This window comes from Oncorhynchus mykiss, chromosome 12 (assembly GCF_013265735.2).
Source record: "Oncorhynchus mykiss isolate Arlee chromosome 12, USDA_OmykA_1.1, whole genome shotgun sequence".
Classification (NCBI taxonomy): domain Eukaryota; kingdom Metazoa; phylum Chordata; class Actinopteri; order Salmoniformes; family Salmonidae; genus Oncorhynchus; species Oncorhynchus mykiss.
The window spans coordinates 81,869,977-81,887,918 of NC_048576.1; the positions used below are offsets into that span (position 1 = coordinate 81,869,977).

Here is a 17,942-nt window from a genome sequence, read left to right on the forward strand (position 1 = left end):
AATATTGTCCAGAAAGTACTTCTTCAGAAGGGGGTCCAACCTCCCCACACCCATGAGCAAAAGGTTATGTTGCACATCATGCATACAAACCTTACAGCCAACACTCGAGCAAAACTTCCATATTGTATCATCTTCAAGACAAAAACAGACAAAGTACAAATTCACTATTTTTTATTTTCTACCCGGTAACAGAGACAGGATTTGTGATTGGTTGGAAAACAAATTACATAAAAATAAAACATCATTTTATTTTTATTTAACGTTTTTGATTCATTTATATTTGAGCTTTTCTAGCCTGGGGCGCGTTCAGCAGGACTTAACGTTTTGATACGTTCGGATAGAAATAGGCTATGTAGAACAAACGCCTCTGACATATAGAATACGAACGCATCAGCTCTATTCATGGCATTTCTATCTGCAACGTTCGACAACGTTTGGCAACTGAACGTGGCCTTGTATTGCCTCCAGCGACAGTGCATTAAGGAAAAACGTCCCTGATTGGTTAAAATAAAATAAAAACGTTTTACATTATCACAATATCTATATTGCCCTAGTCCTTGAAATAAAAGTTCAAAAGAAATAAGATTGATATCGATAGTTACAGTAGATTGTTGGTGATGTCTTAATGATTTTAGCAAATTAATGATCTGACCAACATTACAAGCAGAACGTTTACCCTGCTATGAACAGAGTAGGGTCGGGTGAAATTGGAAGTATCATTCAGAACAGCAATACAAAGACCTGCAATGATCCCCAAAACAATTTATCTTCAAGTTGAGGCATTGCTCTACCCTACTGCCTAAAGCATGTAAGCAAAGCTTGTTTCCAAAATGCATATTTTCAAAAAATTGCAGATGATCTACATTACAGCTCTGAATCATTATCTTAAAGCCTTGCCAGAAAACAAGCCATTGACAGTTCCGACAACTTGAAACAAACTGTTATTTGATCAGCAAAAAAGTTTTCCAACCCAAAATGTTCTCTAATATTACAGCTCTTTTAAAAACAAGCGTATTACCTTTCCATGTAACATATTGTATATCAAGCATTCAATATCCTTATCTAACAGCAAATAACACTTCCTCTGGTCAATAGATCATAACATGTCATTAAAACCAACACTCCTTGGTCTCACAATATGATCACTTTTCTTTATAAACTACAAAGCCAAAAAACCTTGAGCCATGTGCTCTTTAAAAAACATACTGCCGCCTATGCACCATGAATGCACTCAGCACTGTTGGGGTCGCATTGAATGTACAGTACTCCTGATCCCGTCTTCAGTGAGATGACGCAATGGTGAGTGTTGTATGAAATGCACCACCTAGTGGAGAGGAGAGAGCACTAGAAGCCGATATGAGCTAGCTACTAAAATGTGAGAAAGAACCCAGCACAGGAAATGAGCATTAATGCTGTCTGGCAAGTTGTTACACACCTTTAAATATAAAAGAGAAGAGAAAAACATGAGCTGAGTAAGGGGTGGGGGCCAGATGCAAAGTGGGGTGAGAATTGAGGTATGACATTCTTTGACTACTCAGAACCCAGAGGGAAACTACTGAGCAAAATGGGAGACAGAATATGGAAGATGGGGGGGGTGAGAACCAGAGAGATGAACATTGACCGTGTTTAAAGGATAGGGGCAAGGAGAACACACTTTAAGGAAAGGGGATGATAGAAAATGGCTAAGCAAAAGCCCCCAAAATGCTGTGTATTTCTTAGAGCCAGCAACTTATGCCAACATCCCACTCTGAACAAAGCGTTCGATACCGTTCAGACAAGAGAAGAGCAAGTGGGAATGACAAAGGGGGTAGAGCAGAGGTGTCAAACTCATTGAATGGAGGGCCAAATGTAACTAGGCAAGTCAGTTAAGAACAAATTCTTTACAATGACGTCCTACCCCGGCCAAACACTAACCCAGACGACACTGGGCCAATTGTGCGCCGCCCTATGGGACTCCCACTCACGGCTGGTTGTGATACAGCCTGGAATCGGACCAGGGACTGTAGTGACTCCTCTAGCACCGAGATGCAGTGCCTTAGACTGCACCACTCGGGATCCCTGAAATTCATTACTATTTAGTGACCTTAATTCATCCACCAAGTACAAGGGTGGAGCAAAAACCCATGGAAATGCAACCCTTTGTGGAATGAGTTCGACATGTGGGTTAGAGGAATTTAATATATAAACAAATATCAAAGCAATGGTGAGGTGAGCATAATGAACAGTGTGATGGGATATTTTAAATAAATGGTTCTTTATTAATCATCGGCTTCCAAATAAACTAAAACTCAAGGATTCAAACCTTTTTTTATGCATCTACAAAAAAACAACAAAAAAAACAGAAAAGCCAAACTATTTCACATCCATGATTGCGTTTTCAAATCATTGGTTTTTGGGAGAGAAAAAAAATAAACGTGTCCGCTTCTTGATCTTTGTGAATCCATAAACTAAAAGGGTCCATCTGCACATATCCACCTGTGCTCTCAGTGTGTGGTGTGTGCCGTTGTTACCATTTGACCATGCAGATTGACCCCATTCCATACACACCTCTCTAACAGGATGTACAAAAGCTTGTGTTGAGCATCAAAACAGTGCAGGGCCCTAACAAACAGTAAAGGCTCCTTTCCCCTCCTCCCCCCCAGGTGTGCATTTACATCACTGAAAGGAAGGACCAATTTCATCTACAAAGTGACAGGAGAACAGAGCAGGGGAAAGGAAGGACATACAAACAGAATACAATAAACCTCTCTTTCAGACACACGGACATACATACACTCAAACAGTTAAAAACAGTATCAGAGAAAAAGAGGACCGAACCCTAGGTACTGTCTGCTTTGTTGCTGTTTGGTGATGAGGGGAAAAGTAGGGAGGTAGAGAAAGAGTATGGGGGGGGGGGGGGTGCTTGGTTCAGGGAGGGGGGTGTCCAGTGGGTGTTATTTCTTGGCCTTTCCGCCTTTGGCGGAATTCCGTGGTGGGGTGACGGGGCGTCCAGATCCCATTCCTCCACCTCCACCATAAGAGTAGAGCTTCTTATCCGCTGGCTTGAGAATCTGAGGAATAGAGAGGCTTTTTTTAGACAGCTATAAATATACATATACTCCTACAGACTGAACACTGCAGCACGTAACAGGTAAGACAGGGGACTGGCAGAGCTTAAAAATCTAGACTGACGGACAGGAACACCCAGACTGAAGGAGAGAGAAAAGGAGCAGAGAGAAAAGCAGAGGAGTACACACCTGAAAGGAACACATGAGGGTCTCATCCACACTCATCATGGCACCGGCATTATCAAACTCTCCACAGTAGTTAGGGGCAGAGAACAGAGTAACAAGCTGTCTCTTTGCAAAGAACTCGTAACCGTCTTCTACCACCTGAGGACAGGAATGAAAGAGGTAAGAACGCAATGAAAAATAAAACAGGAAAAATACCAGGAGTGGATAACCAACAACTGCAGGGCCATCAGTACATTTCAAACAGAGGAGTTACCATCTTAAATGAACACAACCGCCATCGCCAGTAAAAACACAAAATGACACGCTTTAAAGATGGAATCCGCATCAGGGGAAACAGAGCCACTGTTCACCCCAGCACCTTTGTTGTTGTTTGTGTTGTGAAACGGAGTCGTCGTCTTCGGCAGCATGGACCAAAAGAATTGCAGTACATATTCTTCTGTTCTATCCAGCGTGCAATGATGTCAGAGAGGAAAAGTAGGGTTTGTTGTTTACAACTTCTTTGTTGTTGTAATATCCCAAACAGACATGGCAGTGTTACCAATTAAAGATTCCAGCTTTAAAAAAGTGCTTCAATATTTTATGTAGGTGCAATGACCCTTGATCATCTGATTTCCCTGATTAATAACAAAATCCCTCTATTCTTCCAAACCTACCATTCGTCTGACAGTGTCCTGCAAAATACTCTCTTCCCAGCCCCCAACCCCCATCCAAAACTCTAAACCACTGAGCTAAGCCATTACCTGATGTGCCCTGCATATAAGGTCCATGTCGTGTTTGTGCAGAAATTTGGCCACCACGTCTGCCCCGAATGTGAAAGAGACCCCGCGGTCATTCTCGCCCCAGCCCAGGACATCTTTGTCTGGGTCGGCCCAAAGCAGGTCACACAGCAGGCCCTGGTCAGGCACATCTGTGGGTCGCATCACTCTGCGCACCTGCTCCATGGACTGGAGGTCTGGAGAGAGGCCTGGACAGAGCATAGCACACAGAAACATTACATCACCATACAAATGAATGCTGACTGCCATGATACTGTCTTCTACCACCAAGAACAGGAAGTTCTGAAATCACACCTTGATAACTACCACCTCTTATCAAATGTATAATGTATACACTTGAGTCATCTTCCACTACAAACACTTAAGGGGAGTGGTTAATCCAAACAATCATGGGGCCACCAAGTGCTTATTGATAAGGCCCACAGGGGAAAGACCCACACACACAGATCATGCAAGCATACACCACCCACCTCCATGGCAGCAGAAGATCTTCTCATCTACAATGGCAGCCACGGGTAAACAGTTGAAGCAGTCTGTGAACGTCTTCCACAGCTTGATGTTATACCGTCTCTTACCTAAAGAGGAGCAAGGGGCATTACTAAATGGTTAATACTCTGTGTGTGTTCCGGTCTCCTGTTGTTAAGCATGTGTTCCAGCTTCTCGTCTCGGCACTTACACTCGTCATAAAAGCCATAGATACGGTTAATGGAGGCACACTCGTGGTTGCCGCGCAGCAAGAAGAAGTTCTCTGGGTATTTGACCTTGTAGGCCAGAAGCAAGCAGATGGTCTCCAGGGACTGCTTCCCCCGGTCCACGTAGTCCCCTAGGAACAGGTAGTTGCTCTCCGGGGGGAAACCTCCGTACTCAAACAGCCGCAGCAGGTCGTAGTACTGACCATGGACGTCACCTGCAGGGGGCAGCACAGAGGTGGCCAGTCAGTCACTACCACACCCTCCCCGACTACATTAGATCTATGTGTGTATACAGGCCGTTGGACTGAGATAGCAAAGGCAATTAGAGATTAGAATTCTACAGTAAATCAGACAATCAGTCGTGTTATGAAACCTTGGAGCTTTCACTATCAGTTGTGTCAGGGAGGCGCAGCTGCTTTGCTACACTGACATTAATTACTATGAAACCAATTTCAGCCATCATAACTTATCCAATATGACTCACCGCAGATCTTGAGTGGTGCCTCAAGCTCGAGCAGGATTGGCTGGCTGAGGAAGATTTCGCGAGACTTGAGGCAAAGGCCACGGATCTCGTTCTCTGTCAGCTGAACGTTCTTGCCTGGCCGAGAGCCCTTAACTGGAAGGGAGAGAAAGACAGAGCAAACAGAGTGAGGACTGACGTTGCGCTTGTTGGAACAAACATGCTAGGCCAAGACCATGGAAACAACACATACACAAATAGCACAGCCACAGATCTAACACACAGCGCACCAGAGCAGAGAAACCAATCAATATCACGGGCCCCGCTGACAGCACAACCCTGAGCATACTGCAGAGCCAAGGTGAATCTGCTCACACAGCATAAGCCAGGAGGATGAACTATTTGATGTGAGAATCTCAAGGTTACAGAGCGTGAAACCTAAATGAAAAGGGTGTTGGGGTCTTTGTTTCTGAGCACTCAAGACTAGGGGATGATGATGGCAGTGTTGAACTGAGTACCAGCAGAAGGTACAGGCCTGGCTATGTGTCTGAACAAATGTGTGCAGTGTGCACCCAGCCCCAGAAGCACGTATGAACACACCACCTGCCTGTCTGCTGATGTAACCAGGACAGAGAGGCTGCAATGGAAAGGGGCATAAGCAGCGAATCTCACACTGTACGACTCAAACAAGGATCAAATACACAGCCCTTCAAATCAAAGTAGGCCTAAATCACAATTAAATAAACATATCATTTATGGCCAACTTCAGAGCTCTCTGGTTACAAGTACACCGCATGCAGTCTGGTAGCATAGAGCCTGTGAACTGACAGCAAACGTTGCTAGGCCGCCTCTGACCACACGGCAGAGCTAAGCAGGCTGGTCTGAGATGTGGTCATCTCACAAGGGACACATGCACAGTGCTGAGCTGAGCATCTTCCTGAGGCAGGCTGTCCCCTAACTCTGCTCTGGATCTCAAGAATCTTACGTGTTTGTTGAGTACAGTAGCTAGTTATGACATTCACACATATTCTACCAGGAAAAGGAAAACCCACCCTGTGGCTGTGTAAGTGTTACATGTGTGTTACATGTTCATCAAGCAGAGGTGCAAATCCACAGTGTAACTGATATGAGTGTTCAATGATCAACACAGACAGGTGATCAGCTCTACTGGAGCCACAAATTGGTAAAATGTTTAATGTTATCGCACCATTGTAGCCCTGGAGCAGCAAATACTCTTAAGTATGTTGGCATGATTTGCAGGGCAGCTTGAGGCTTTTGTGGCGCTGCAGGTCAAGTACAGGTTTAATATGATCAGCTGGATGAGGCTCCTACTTCAATCTCAATACTCCTTCCAAACTAGAACCTTCACTATAGCTGCAAGGGATCACTACAACAGCACATCTAGTCAAACAAATACAACAGTAGGACTGTATTATTCAGAAATCCTGTTTGCATGACAAGCTCCAGGCAAGGATATAACGGAGCATGTAGTAAGTGTATTCCAGTGACTCATGATGTATGGGGGACTTGTGCAAGAATGCGCATCAGGGTTGTTTGTGTCACATAATCAATTCCACCCCCTTTCCTGCACGTTCTGCTGTCTTCCCTAGGTGCAGGTGAAAAGTCCAATGCCAGCGCTCTATAAACCATCACAGGAGAACTAGGCAATGACAAACAAGCATCAACAGAAAACCTTCTAATATTCAACCATAGACACTTGTTGTGCTCTATCATGCACCTGGTACTGTATTTGCTGAAGATAAATGGGTTAGACACACTTAAGAGAGCAGAACAATAAAATTGCCTGAAACCCTTCAGTGACATTCTGCTTTACAAGCTGGGTGCAGACAGTGTTCTTTACAAAAACACACACCGGGGTTAATTGAACACTTGTCAAAACTCTAACAGCTCAAACTGAACGTTGCTGACCTTGCCAAATACCAAACTAGAGAACATGCAGTTATCACACAACACAATGCCACAGATGTCTCAAGTTGAGGGAGAGGGCAATCGACTGCAGGAATGTCCACCAGAGCTGTTGCCAGAGAATGTCATGTTCATTTCTCTACCATAAGCCGCCTCCAACATTGTTTTAGAAAATTTGAGGCCAGTTGGACGTACTGACAACTGCATACCACGTTGTATAAGCGAGCATTTTGTTGATGTCAATGTTACGGTATGGGCTGGCATTAGATACGAACAACAAACATTTGCATTGTAATCGATGGCAATTTGAATGCACAGAGAAACCGTGACGAGCTCGTAAGGCTCATTGTCGTGTCATTCATCCGCCGACATCACCTCATGTTTCATAATAATGGACGGCCCCTTGTCGCAAGGATCTGTGCACAATTCCTGGAAGCTGAAAATGTCCCAGTTCTTCCACGACCTGCATACTCAGACATGTCACCCAACAAGCATGGGATGCTCTAGATCGACGTGTACGACAGCGTGTTCCAGTTCCCGCTAAAATCCAGCAACTTCACACAGCCATTGAAGAGTTGTGGGACAACATTCGGCTTGGGGATTCGAACCAGCAACCTTTCAGTTACTGGCCCAACGCTCTAACCACTGAGCTACCTGCCGCCCAACTATGTGAAGGAGATGTCACAAGATACTGACTGGTTTTCTGATCCATGCCCCTACCTTTTTTGTAAGGTATTTGTGACCAACAGATGCATGTGTATTCCTAATCATTTGAAACCCATAGATTAGGGCATAATGAATTTCCTTATTTGAGCTGTAACTGTCAAATCTTAGAAATTGTTACATGTTGCATTAATATTTTTGTTCAGTGTAGTGCTCTCACAAAAATATATTCTGCCCTAATAAAATCACAGGCAGTGGGAGAGGGGCACACACATTTGTTCTGAAAACGGAGGATGGAAACGGACGAGGACTTCCAGGTAGGACCTCAGCAATAGATCTAAATGAGCAGTGTCATGCTAGGGCAGTAACACAGGCCTTGGCCCTAAAGAGTGAAATGTGGGTATAAATAGGGTAGTGCTGCTTGTCACTTTAAACCTGGATTAGGGTCGGCTAAGCCATGACAGAGCTTACTCTAAAGTTAGCCACATGGCCAATGGCAACAGTGAGCTTAGAGAAGGGGAGTGGGGGATGGGGAGGGGGTCAGACAAAGGGATTTCTGCTTTGCTGGTCACGGGATAGAAAAGAAAAAGTTGGACAAGCACAATAGGAAAGCCGTTGGGAATCAACAGTTGGCTGGCTTCAGATTCCCCTCCTGATATGTCCATGGATGATATGGACATCCTCATAGATGATGACAGGAGGTGGTAGTAGCGGCCTGGACTGACCGTTCAGATGTACAGGCCAGGAGGCTGATGGTTAATCCCATTGAAACTAGTCACACCGTCACCACATTTAACTGGTTTGCAAACATTGTCACCAGGCTGGCCCGTGTGTTACGGTGTACATGGTGCAGCTAAAGGTCGATGGTAGTCAGTCACCATTCTCTGTCAAAAGAGTGATTAAGCAACCAGAAGGCAGTTACCTTGGCCTGTCTCTACATCATAGAAATACAGCAGGATTGGATGGACAAAAAGACACAGGTGATGGTTTATGGACTGGCCAAGACTTCAAAACTAATTTAGAAAATGCCATACATGACGTGTTAGGCTAATTATGACAACTCTCACAACAGAGGCAAACACTCTGCCTTGTAATGAATGAGTTGCTACACCGCAAGAGAAAAAAAGGTCCTCTATATACTGCCATATACTACAGCTGTTTTTTTATTATTTTGCTGAACTTGTCAGACAACCTTATCATGGACAGAGTAGAACACGATTTCCACAACACTTCCAGCCATCAAGAGCCACAGTCAAAGTCAGAAGGGTGCTAGGGCTGAGCGATATATCTAATTCATTTGAATGTGCATTTTAAAGCGAAATTCCAAACACATGCATCTCAAGAATAACGTTCTCCCGTTTTTATGAGCTTTTATGTCTGCTTGTCTTTTTACTCCAGTGCTGTGTGCACCTTCCCATTCACACACACCAGGCCCCTCCCCCTAACAACAAAGTTGATAGATTACCTTTCTCCATGACAACAAGCAGTTTCAACTGGCTATTTGCATTTGAGGTTTGGTACAACAGAATCATTCATATGGACACCAATTTTTTTTATTCACCTTTATTTAACCAGGTAAGCTAGTTGAGAAAAAGTTCTCATTTACAACTGCGACCTGGCCAAGATAGAGCATTGACCTCCACGCAAAAACACCTCAGTCGACGAGCGAAAAATATAAAAACACCATCTGCTGGAGAAGACAGATTTTGGGCCCAGCTATCACTCTCGCTTCACCTCTTCCTCTCTGGTGTGACTCACAAATTTCAGTTAATTACTATAGCTCCTGCCTTGGGCCAATCAGTGTCATCATTCACCCAAGTTTCAACAAACTCAGGCCAGTGCTGTCTGAGATGGCGTTTTTACTAACGTACGAACAGAGACCGATCCACAGTCCCCATACCTGATTTCATTGTGGGAAACAAAGTGGACAGGCTAGTATGTTATTCAAACAGTTGGAGACAGACAACATGGTAGAGCCAAAGATTTTGTATAACTAACCCAAGATAGACCACAGCCTGGCGTTTCCATCGGGAACAAATGAGTCATAGTGGGCAGAACAAGCAAGGAGTGGGCAGAGCCAAGCAAGAGCTAGAGAGGTCCTATTGGCGCGTTCTAGCATGTATCTGCATATTTCCGTTAAGGAACACCTACTCTGAAGTGTGTGTGCAATAATTCAATTTGCCCTTGCACTCCTTCTAAACAAAATTTTAATTGTTTTACTATGACAACGGGTAAAATCTCCCAAACTTAGTCCACTCTTCATAACGGATTCTAGCTTTGAGAACAGAAAACTGTGTTGAGGTCATATGTTTCATCAAGGAGAAAATTATCACGATGTCTGCAAAAATCCATCTCGTTCCATCTTGTCTCACTGCCGGCCACTGGACGCTCTCTCATCACCATATTAGGTAGCTTCATCGGATGCTTCACACTTACACATCCGATGAAATGTCTGGATTATTGTTCCATCTGTGGTGGAGCCCTACAACATGATGCACCGCTATTACCATGATGTAGAGGAGCGATAACACTGAGAAAACAGACATGGGAAAATGTCTAGGTTAACTGCAGTACCATTAGAGTCAATAATTGTCAAAAAAGAAATAAGTGATAGCCTATAAATTGATAAAGTAATAATCTGTATACATCTAGATCAATAGATTTCAAAATGGGAAGAACAAAACAGCAGATCCAGGGGTTTGAACACCTGACGTGACTTTTAAACCAGTTAGACCAGACTTGGAGAGAGACATTTTTAAAATCTAACTAGACAAGTTCCAAAAGCAGCAGAATGCCCCACTTCCTGTTTTCTGAACTGTTCCCAGGCCAGCAGAAGCTCATGTCTGGCTCAGCCACTGTGCTCATTACAGCAGAAGGCCCTTGCAGATTTAGTAGCTGAGGGGTTTATGATGGTCTGACAGCCTCAGGTCTCCCAATACGCAACATTTATCATACAGATCATAAGATTGCTTCTGCCCCCCAAAGTCTCATATCTTACTATAGAAGCCATCATAAATCTAAGGAGTGGCCAGGACTGAGGGCAAACCTGTGTGAGGGCAAACCTGTGTGGTATAGACAGCTTCTCCCATGCACCAAACACTAACACCTACAGTGGGGCAAAAAAGTATTTTGTCAGCCACCAATTGTGCAAGCAATCCCACTTAAAAAGATGAGGCTTGTAATGTTCATCATAGGTACACTTCAACTATGACAGACAAAATGAGGGGAAAAAAATCCAGAAAATCACATTGTAGGATTTTTAATGAATTTATTTGCAAATTATGGTGGAAAATAAGTATTTGGTCAATAAAAAGTTTCTCAATACTTTGTTATATACCCTTTGTTGGCAATGACTGAGGTCAAACGTTTTCTGTAAGTCTTCACAAGGTTTTCACACACTGTTGCTGGTATTTTGGCCCATTCCTCCATGCAGATCTCCTCTAGAGCAGTGATGTTTTGGGGCTGTTGCTGGGCAACACAGACTTTCAACTCCCTCCAAAGATTTTCTATGGGGTTGAGATCTGGAGTCTGGCTAGGCCACTCCAGGACTTTGAAATGCTTCTTACGAAGCCACTCCTTCGTTGCCCGGGCAGTGTGTTTGGGATCATTGTCATGCTGAAAGACCCAGCCACGTTTCATCTTCAATGCCCTTGCTGATGGAAGGAGGTTTTCACTCAAAATCTCACGATACATGGCCCCATTCATTCTTTCCTTTACACGGATCAGTCATCCTGGTCCCTTTGCAGAAAAACAGCCCCAAAGCATGATGTTTCCACCCCTCATGCTTCACAGTAGGTATGGTGTTCTTTGGATGCAACTCTGCATTCTTTGTCCTCAACACGACGAGTTGAGTTTTTACCAAAAAGTTATATTTTGGTTTCATCTGACCATATGACTTTCTCCCAATCTTCTTCTGGATCATCCAAATGCTCTCTAGCAAACTTCAGACGGACCTGGACATGTACTGGCTTATGCAGGGGGACACGTTTGGCACTGCAGGATTTGAGTCCCTGGCGGCGTAGTGTGTTACTGATGGTAGGCTTTGTTACTTTGGTCCCAGCTCTCTGCAGGTCATTCACTAGGTCCCCCCATGTGGTTCTGGGATTTTTGCTCACCGTTCTTGTGATCATTTTGACCCCACGGGGTGAGATCTTGCGTGGAGCCCCAGATCGAGGGAGATTATCAGTGGTCTTGTATGTCTTCCATTTCCTAATAATCGCTCCCTCAGTTGATTTCTTCAAACCAAGCTGCTTACCTATTGCAGATTCAGTCTTCCCAGCCTGGTGCAGATCTACAATTTTGTTTCTGGTGTCCTTTCACAGCTCTTTGGTCTTGGCCATAGTGGAGTTTGGAGTGTGACTGTTTGAGGTTGTGGACAGGTGTCTTTTATACTGATACCAAGTTCAAACAGGAGCCATTAATACAGGTAACGAGTGGAGGACTGAGGAGCCTCTTAAAGAAGAAGTTACAGGTCTGTGAGAGCCAGAAATCTTGCTTGTTTGTAGGTGACCAAATACTTATTTTCCACCATAATTTGCAAATAAATTCATTAAAAATCCTACAATGTGATTTTCTGGAAAATGTTTTCTCATTTTGTCTGTCATAGTTGAAGTGTACCATGATGAAAATTACAGGCCTCTCATCTTTTTAAGTGGGAGAACTGGTGGCTGACTAAATACTTTTTTGCCCCAATGTCCATATATATTATTCAACAGTCATTAACCTCCACAATACTCCAAGAGTGGTGTGGTGGTCACAATCAGAAGCACGGTTAGCGGAATCGTTTTAATTCATCAATACATCCATAAACTCCCCACAACAAAAGACGTGCTCAGAGTAAAAACCCAAGAGAAAGCGAGACATTAGGCCTGCTACTTGCAAACAACACTGTCCCTCTCATTCCCCAAGACAGCCCATATTTCTACTATTCATGCTTCTGTAGCCGATATGAAATATCTAGCTAGTTAGCTAGTAGTGTTCAATTACTACTAGCCAGCACCGCTAACTAGTGCTGGCTCAGAGCTTGAAGTAGTTGTTTCCCTAGCACTTAAAGGGACACTGCTGTTGTGGAGCTATATGTAATGATGCTTCTTGGGTGACAGTTGGCTGTGTTCAGAGGGTCCTTGGGGCAAGGAGAGGGACGGAAGCAACACTTCATTACAAATCTACTAAGATCGCAGAGAATGTAATGTGCCATAATGTTTCCACCTCTAGTGTTCACAGTATGCACAACTTTCAGTCCTGCTATAAGCTACTTGGCCAATGAAAAACAAACCAAAATCTGGATATTCCCTTTAAAACCAGGGCACTGATGTTTCCTGTCCATGGAATTTGGAGTATCACAGTAGTACGTTATCATGGTGGAAACAATTGCACCGAATGAAAGCCAGTGTGACCCATTGGGGCCCTCCACTCTGTGTAACCAACCACTAATGATATGGCTAAACCCACTGTAGCTTGCATTTAAACAATAAAAGCAAGTTATTACTTCAGCCAGCACGCTTTCAGCACATGATAATTGCATTCGCAGCCCTGAAAAACATGCTTAAGTATGCTTCTCCCTCATCCTGGCATGAATTATAATGGGCCTACTCCTACATACAGCATCCTCCATTCAGGCTGCAAATGCATCAAACTGAAAATATGCATACTTTCTTCATGAAACTATTTGTCTTTTCGGACAATTTTGGATATTGCACATTCTTGGTTGAACATGGTGTGCAACATAGTAGATCGTCCAAACATATAAAAAATTGTGTTTCAAAAATAAAGTAAGCATATTTCCCTTGAATGGGGGATGTTTAATGTACAAGCCGATCCATAGGGGGACACCAGCGTAATACCGGGAATGCACATCCAACCTAGACGATAGTACATGGGCGCTAGATCTGTACCATCGTCTGCCTAGGCTACAGTATAGCCGATGTGTGCTAGACATAGCTAGCTAAATACTGGCAAACAAAAAAATGACATTATGGAAAGATTGGCTGCAGGAAACAGTAATAAATGGTACACAAAACCTACTAACCGACGTTACTGGCTAGCTTTGCATTCATTTTTATAACAGCATACACTAGACAGGACACGGAACATATTTAACGTTACAGTAGCTAGCTAGAGGGATCATCGTAAAATAGCGGTGTTTGTCATCTTAATAATGATTTGCCATTAATACTAATAATAGAACAAAATGGGCACTTCAGGACGAGTGATAACGATTGAAGCAGCAAACCAGCCATCTCTCATTTGCCCTACTAGTTCGTAGACCTAGTAGGTAACGTTATCTCGCGCTCTAACCCGGACAAGTCGTTTTCAAAGAGAACAGCTAACTTGACGTTAAGCCTGCTAACTACGCTAACATACACCAGACATCGTTAGAATTCCGACGCTTCTTTGAAAATACAAAAATCCAAATAGCAAATGATTCGTAATTAATCAAATTAAGTGGCTTGATTCCTAGTTAAGTGCAAATCCTCACCTTCCAGAAGACGCTGTATTATGGAGTCGATGTTTAATTTGTCCGGCTCCGCCATTTTACTTATTTTTTTGTCGTGGTTCAGGCAGTCAAGACCTTCGTTTCGTGTTGCTTCTTCGATGAGACAAAAACAAGTACCGATCAAGTTAAACAAACAACTAGGCAGCTTATTTCAGCTTATATTTTGTTATGTCAAATTGAGGGGAAAAAAATGTAATTTGGCTTTACTTTCTCTTCCGTGTTGTAGCTAGCTGGCTAAATGGGTTAGCTAGCTAGTTAGTTCAAGCTAGCTAGCCGATGTTAGTTCGCTAACAAACCAAGCTACTACCCGCTTTAGTTATAGCTAGCCAATAATGAATGATGCAAATACGAAATGTTAACATATAATCAACCTTTGATTTGACAATAGTCTTCCCGTGTAGAAGACAGGGCCCTTTCAGGTCTCTTTAGTGTCTTTTTGTCTTCGTATTTCAGATTCCCCCTTTCTCTTCCCCCACTGAACTTAAAAAGGGCCGTGTTGTTCAGGGGAAGCGAGAAGACAGGGGGTTGATACTAAGGCGAGTTTTAGATTTACTCAATGATGATTGGGTCACTGCTTGATTTTGAACCCATGTTGTCGTTTTCCATTGGATACATTGTACATCCGTCACACAGTGGTGCCCCACCCAGCTGTTTTACGGATGACATCAACGGTCGTCACTAGTTACCACTACTGAGGTATAAAGAACTACCACAGCTACAAAGTCAGAAACTCCGCCTATTTCTACAATGTATCTTCTTAAAATGTGATTTTAGACCTAGCCTTTACCATAACCACACTGCTAACCGTATACGCAACCCTAACCCCAAATTAAGACCAAAAAGCATGTTTTCAAGAATTTTTACGGTATAGTCCATTTCTACTTTGTGACTGTGCTACCTAGTGGAAACCGACGTCAACGGGGTTGGTACCGGCAAGGACTGCCACCGTGTGTTAGAAGTTAAAAGTGTAAGGCATATTTTGCATTAGGGTAGAGTCCAGGGTTTCCCAAACTCAGTCTTGGTTTTTGCCCTATCACTACACAGATTATTCAAATAATGTAGTAGTTTAGTGTGTCGTGTGTATAACTTTGTGGGAAGGTAATATGTGGATGTTGTGCAACCCTAATTCATCTCTTTCCCGACATTCCTAATTCCTTCCCATAATCTCCACAAATTCACGTTCCTCCATTACAGGTCACTATTACACAATCCTCCTCCTTACTTGTTCTTTACCGGTTTCCAAATCCATCCCTCACCTCACTGTGTTCCTATTCGTCAGACAGTTTCGACAGAGGTATGGGCAAAACTTTTCCTTGGGGGTGTGGGGCATGCGGTGGGACATTGTGAGTTCTGTGCCTTATGATATAGGTAGGGTTAGGGGAGGGGGTGACTTTGACTGAATTCACGGTGAATCATAGGCTACATGTTTACTATGAATCAGAGCCTAAACGTGTGAACTCCAAATGATTCATGGTTTCATGATGGTATTGAGAGACCTCTGCAGTTATTGTTGTTCATGTCTTCAGTCTATACAACCAAAAATAAACAATTTATCTTTCACTCACATATCCTTTGTTTTCATTTTTTCATGTAGTGGGTAGTGGGTAACACTTTATAGTCCATCTGTAGATGTTCTTCAGACTATCCGTAACATCTCAACTATCTACTAGGCCTAGCCCTAACCCCAAACTGAATCCTTATCCTAACCCTAAACTTAATAACCCTATCCCAAGCCCTAACCCTTACCCTAACTCTTATTCTAAACCTAACTCTAACCTTAGCAAGCAGTTTCTTATCAACAGATAGTTTGTTGTCAGTATGACTATCCAGACTATCCAAATAAAGTATGACAGGGTAGTGAACCTAATTTTGCAGTAGCTTGTAGGTAGTTGAACTCAATTTGATTCTAGGTAGTGTTTTCAGTATTGAATAACTTTTTTGAAATGTAGCGGTGTAGCTAATTACTGGAAGTACGCACTACTTTTTTACAAAAATATCATATGGATGAAGTGGGCAATCATTTCCTTTCTTTTTCAGCATAATTCTCACTTGAAACAGTTATGTTTTATTGTTTTTATTCATTTATTTGGATCCCATTAGCTCTTGCTGTAACGATCTTCTTCATCTGATGATGAAGTGTAAATCAGCTAGAAAGATGTGTCGGCATTGAGTAATTGTCTCTGGCCCCCTCCCAGTTAGAGGGAGTGATGAGCTCTACAGCAGAGTCTCACAACTCAATCGCTGGTTGAAAACTGTTTTCTGCCCCTCCCAAAATATAGAATTTGTAGATAATTGGCCCTCTTTCTGGGACTCACCCACAAACAGGACCAAGCCTGACCTGCTGAGGAGTGACGGACTCCATCCTAGCTGGAGGGGTGCTCTCATCTTATCTACCAACATAGACAGGGCTCTAACTCCTCTAGCACCACAATGAAATAGGGTGCAGGCCAGGCAGCAGGCTGTTAGCCAGCCTGCCAGCAAAGTGGAGTCTGTCACTAGCACAGTCAGTGTAGTCAGCTCAGCTATCACCATTGAGACCGTGTCTGTGCCTCGACCTAGGTTGGGCAAAACTAAACATGGCGGTGTTCGCCTTAGCAATCTCACCAGGATAAAGACCTCCTCCATTCCTGTCATTATTGAAAGAGATCATGATACCCCACATCTCAAAATAGGGCTACTTAATGTTAGATCCCTTACTTCAAAGGCAATTATAGTCAATGAACTAATCACTGATCATAATCTTGATGTGATTGGCCTGACTGAAGCATGGCTTAAGCCTGATGAATTTACTGTGTTAAATGAGGCCTCACCTCCTGGCTACACTAGTGACCATATCCCTCGTGCATCCCGCAAAGGCGGAGGTGTTGCTAACATTTACGATAGCAAATTTCAATTGACAAAAAAAAAAATGAAGTTTTCGTCTTTTGAGCTTCTAGTCATGAAATCTATGCAGCCTACTCAATCACTTTTTATAGCTACTGTTTACAGGCCTGCTGGGCCATATACAGCATTCCTCATTGAGTTCCCTGAATTCCTATCGGACCTTGCAGTCATAGCAGATAATATTCTAATCTTTGGTGACTTTAATATTCACATGGAAAAGTCCACAGACCCACTCCAAAAGGCTTTCGGAGCCATCATCGACTCAGTGGGTTTTGTCCAACATGTCTCTGGACCCACTCACTGTCACAGTCATACTCTGGACCTAGTTTTGTCCCATGGAATAAATGTTGTGGATCTTAATGTTTTTCCTCATAATCCTGGACTATCGGACCACCATTTTATTACGTTTGCAATTGCAACAAATAAACTGCTCAGACCCCAACCAAGGAACATCAAAAGTCGTGCTATAAATTCACAGACAACACAAAGATTCCTTGATGTCCTTCCAGATTCCCTCTGTCTACCCAAGGACGCCAGAGGACAAAAATCAGTTAACCACCTAACTGAGGAACTCAATTTAACCTTGTGCAATACCCTAGATGCAGTTGCACCCCTAAAAACTAAAAACATTTCTCATAAGAAACTAGCTCCCTGGTACACAGAAAATACCCGAGCTCTGAAGCAAGCTTCCAGAAAATTGGAACGGAAATGGCGCCACACCAAACTGGAAGTCTTCCGACTAGCTTGGAAAGACAGTACCGTGCAGTACCGAAGAGCCCTTACTGCTGCTCGATCATCCTATTTTTCTAACTT

General features: G+C 43.2%; 1 protein-coding gene across 2 annotated transcripts; it reads right to left on the bottom strand.

Moving 5' to 3' along the window:
• Positions 1–154: 154 nt before the first annotated feature.
• ppp1caa (protein phosphatase 1, catalytic subunit, alpha isozyme a) lies at positions 155–14,776 on the bottom strand. Of its 2 annotated transcripts, none has more exons than XM_021625557.2 (8): positions 14,618–14,776; positions 14,229–14,339; positions 5,186–5,317; positions 4,686–4,916; positions 4,480–4,584; positions 3,974–4,197; positions 3,237–3,371; positions 155–3,050 (listed from the first exon to the last, which is right to left on the bottom strand). In XM_021625557.2, the coding sequence occupies exons 2-8, from the start codon at positions 14,281–14,283 to the stop codon at positions 2,934–2,936; spliced, it is 999 nt and encodes a 332-aa protein (XP_021481232.1). In that variant the 5' UTR covers positions 14,284–14,339; positions 14,618–14,776; the 3' UTR covers positions 155–2,933. The 2 variants fall into 2 exon arrangements, with proteins under 2 accessions (XP_021481232.1, XP_021481233.1); XM_021625558.2 differs by having other exon boundaries at positions 14,229–14,336; positions 14,618–14,770.
• Positions 14,777–17,942: the final 3,166 nt, after the last annotated feature.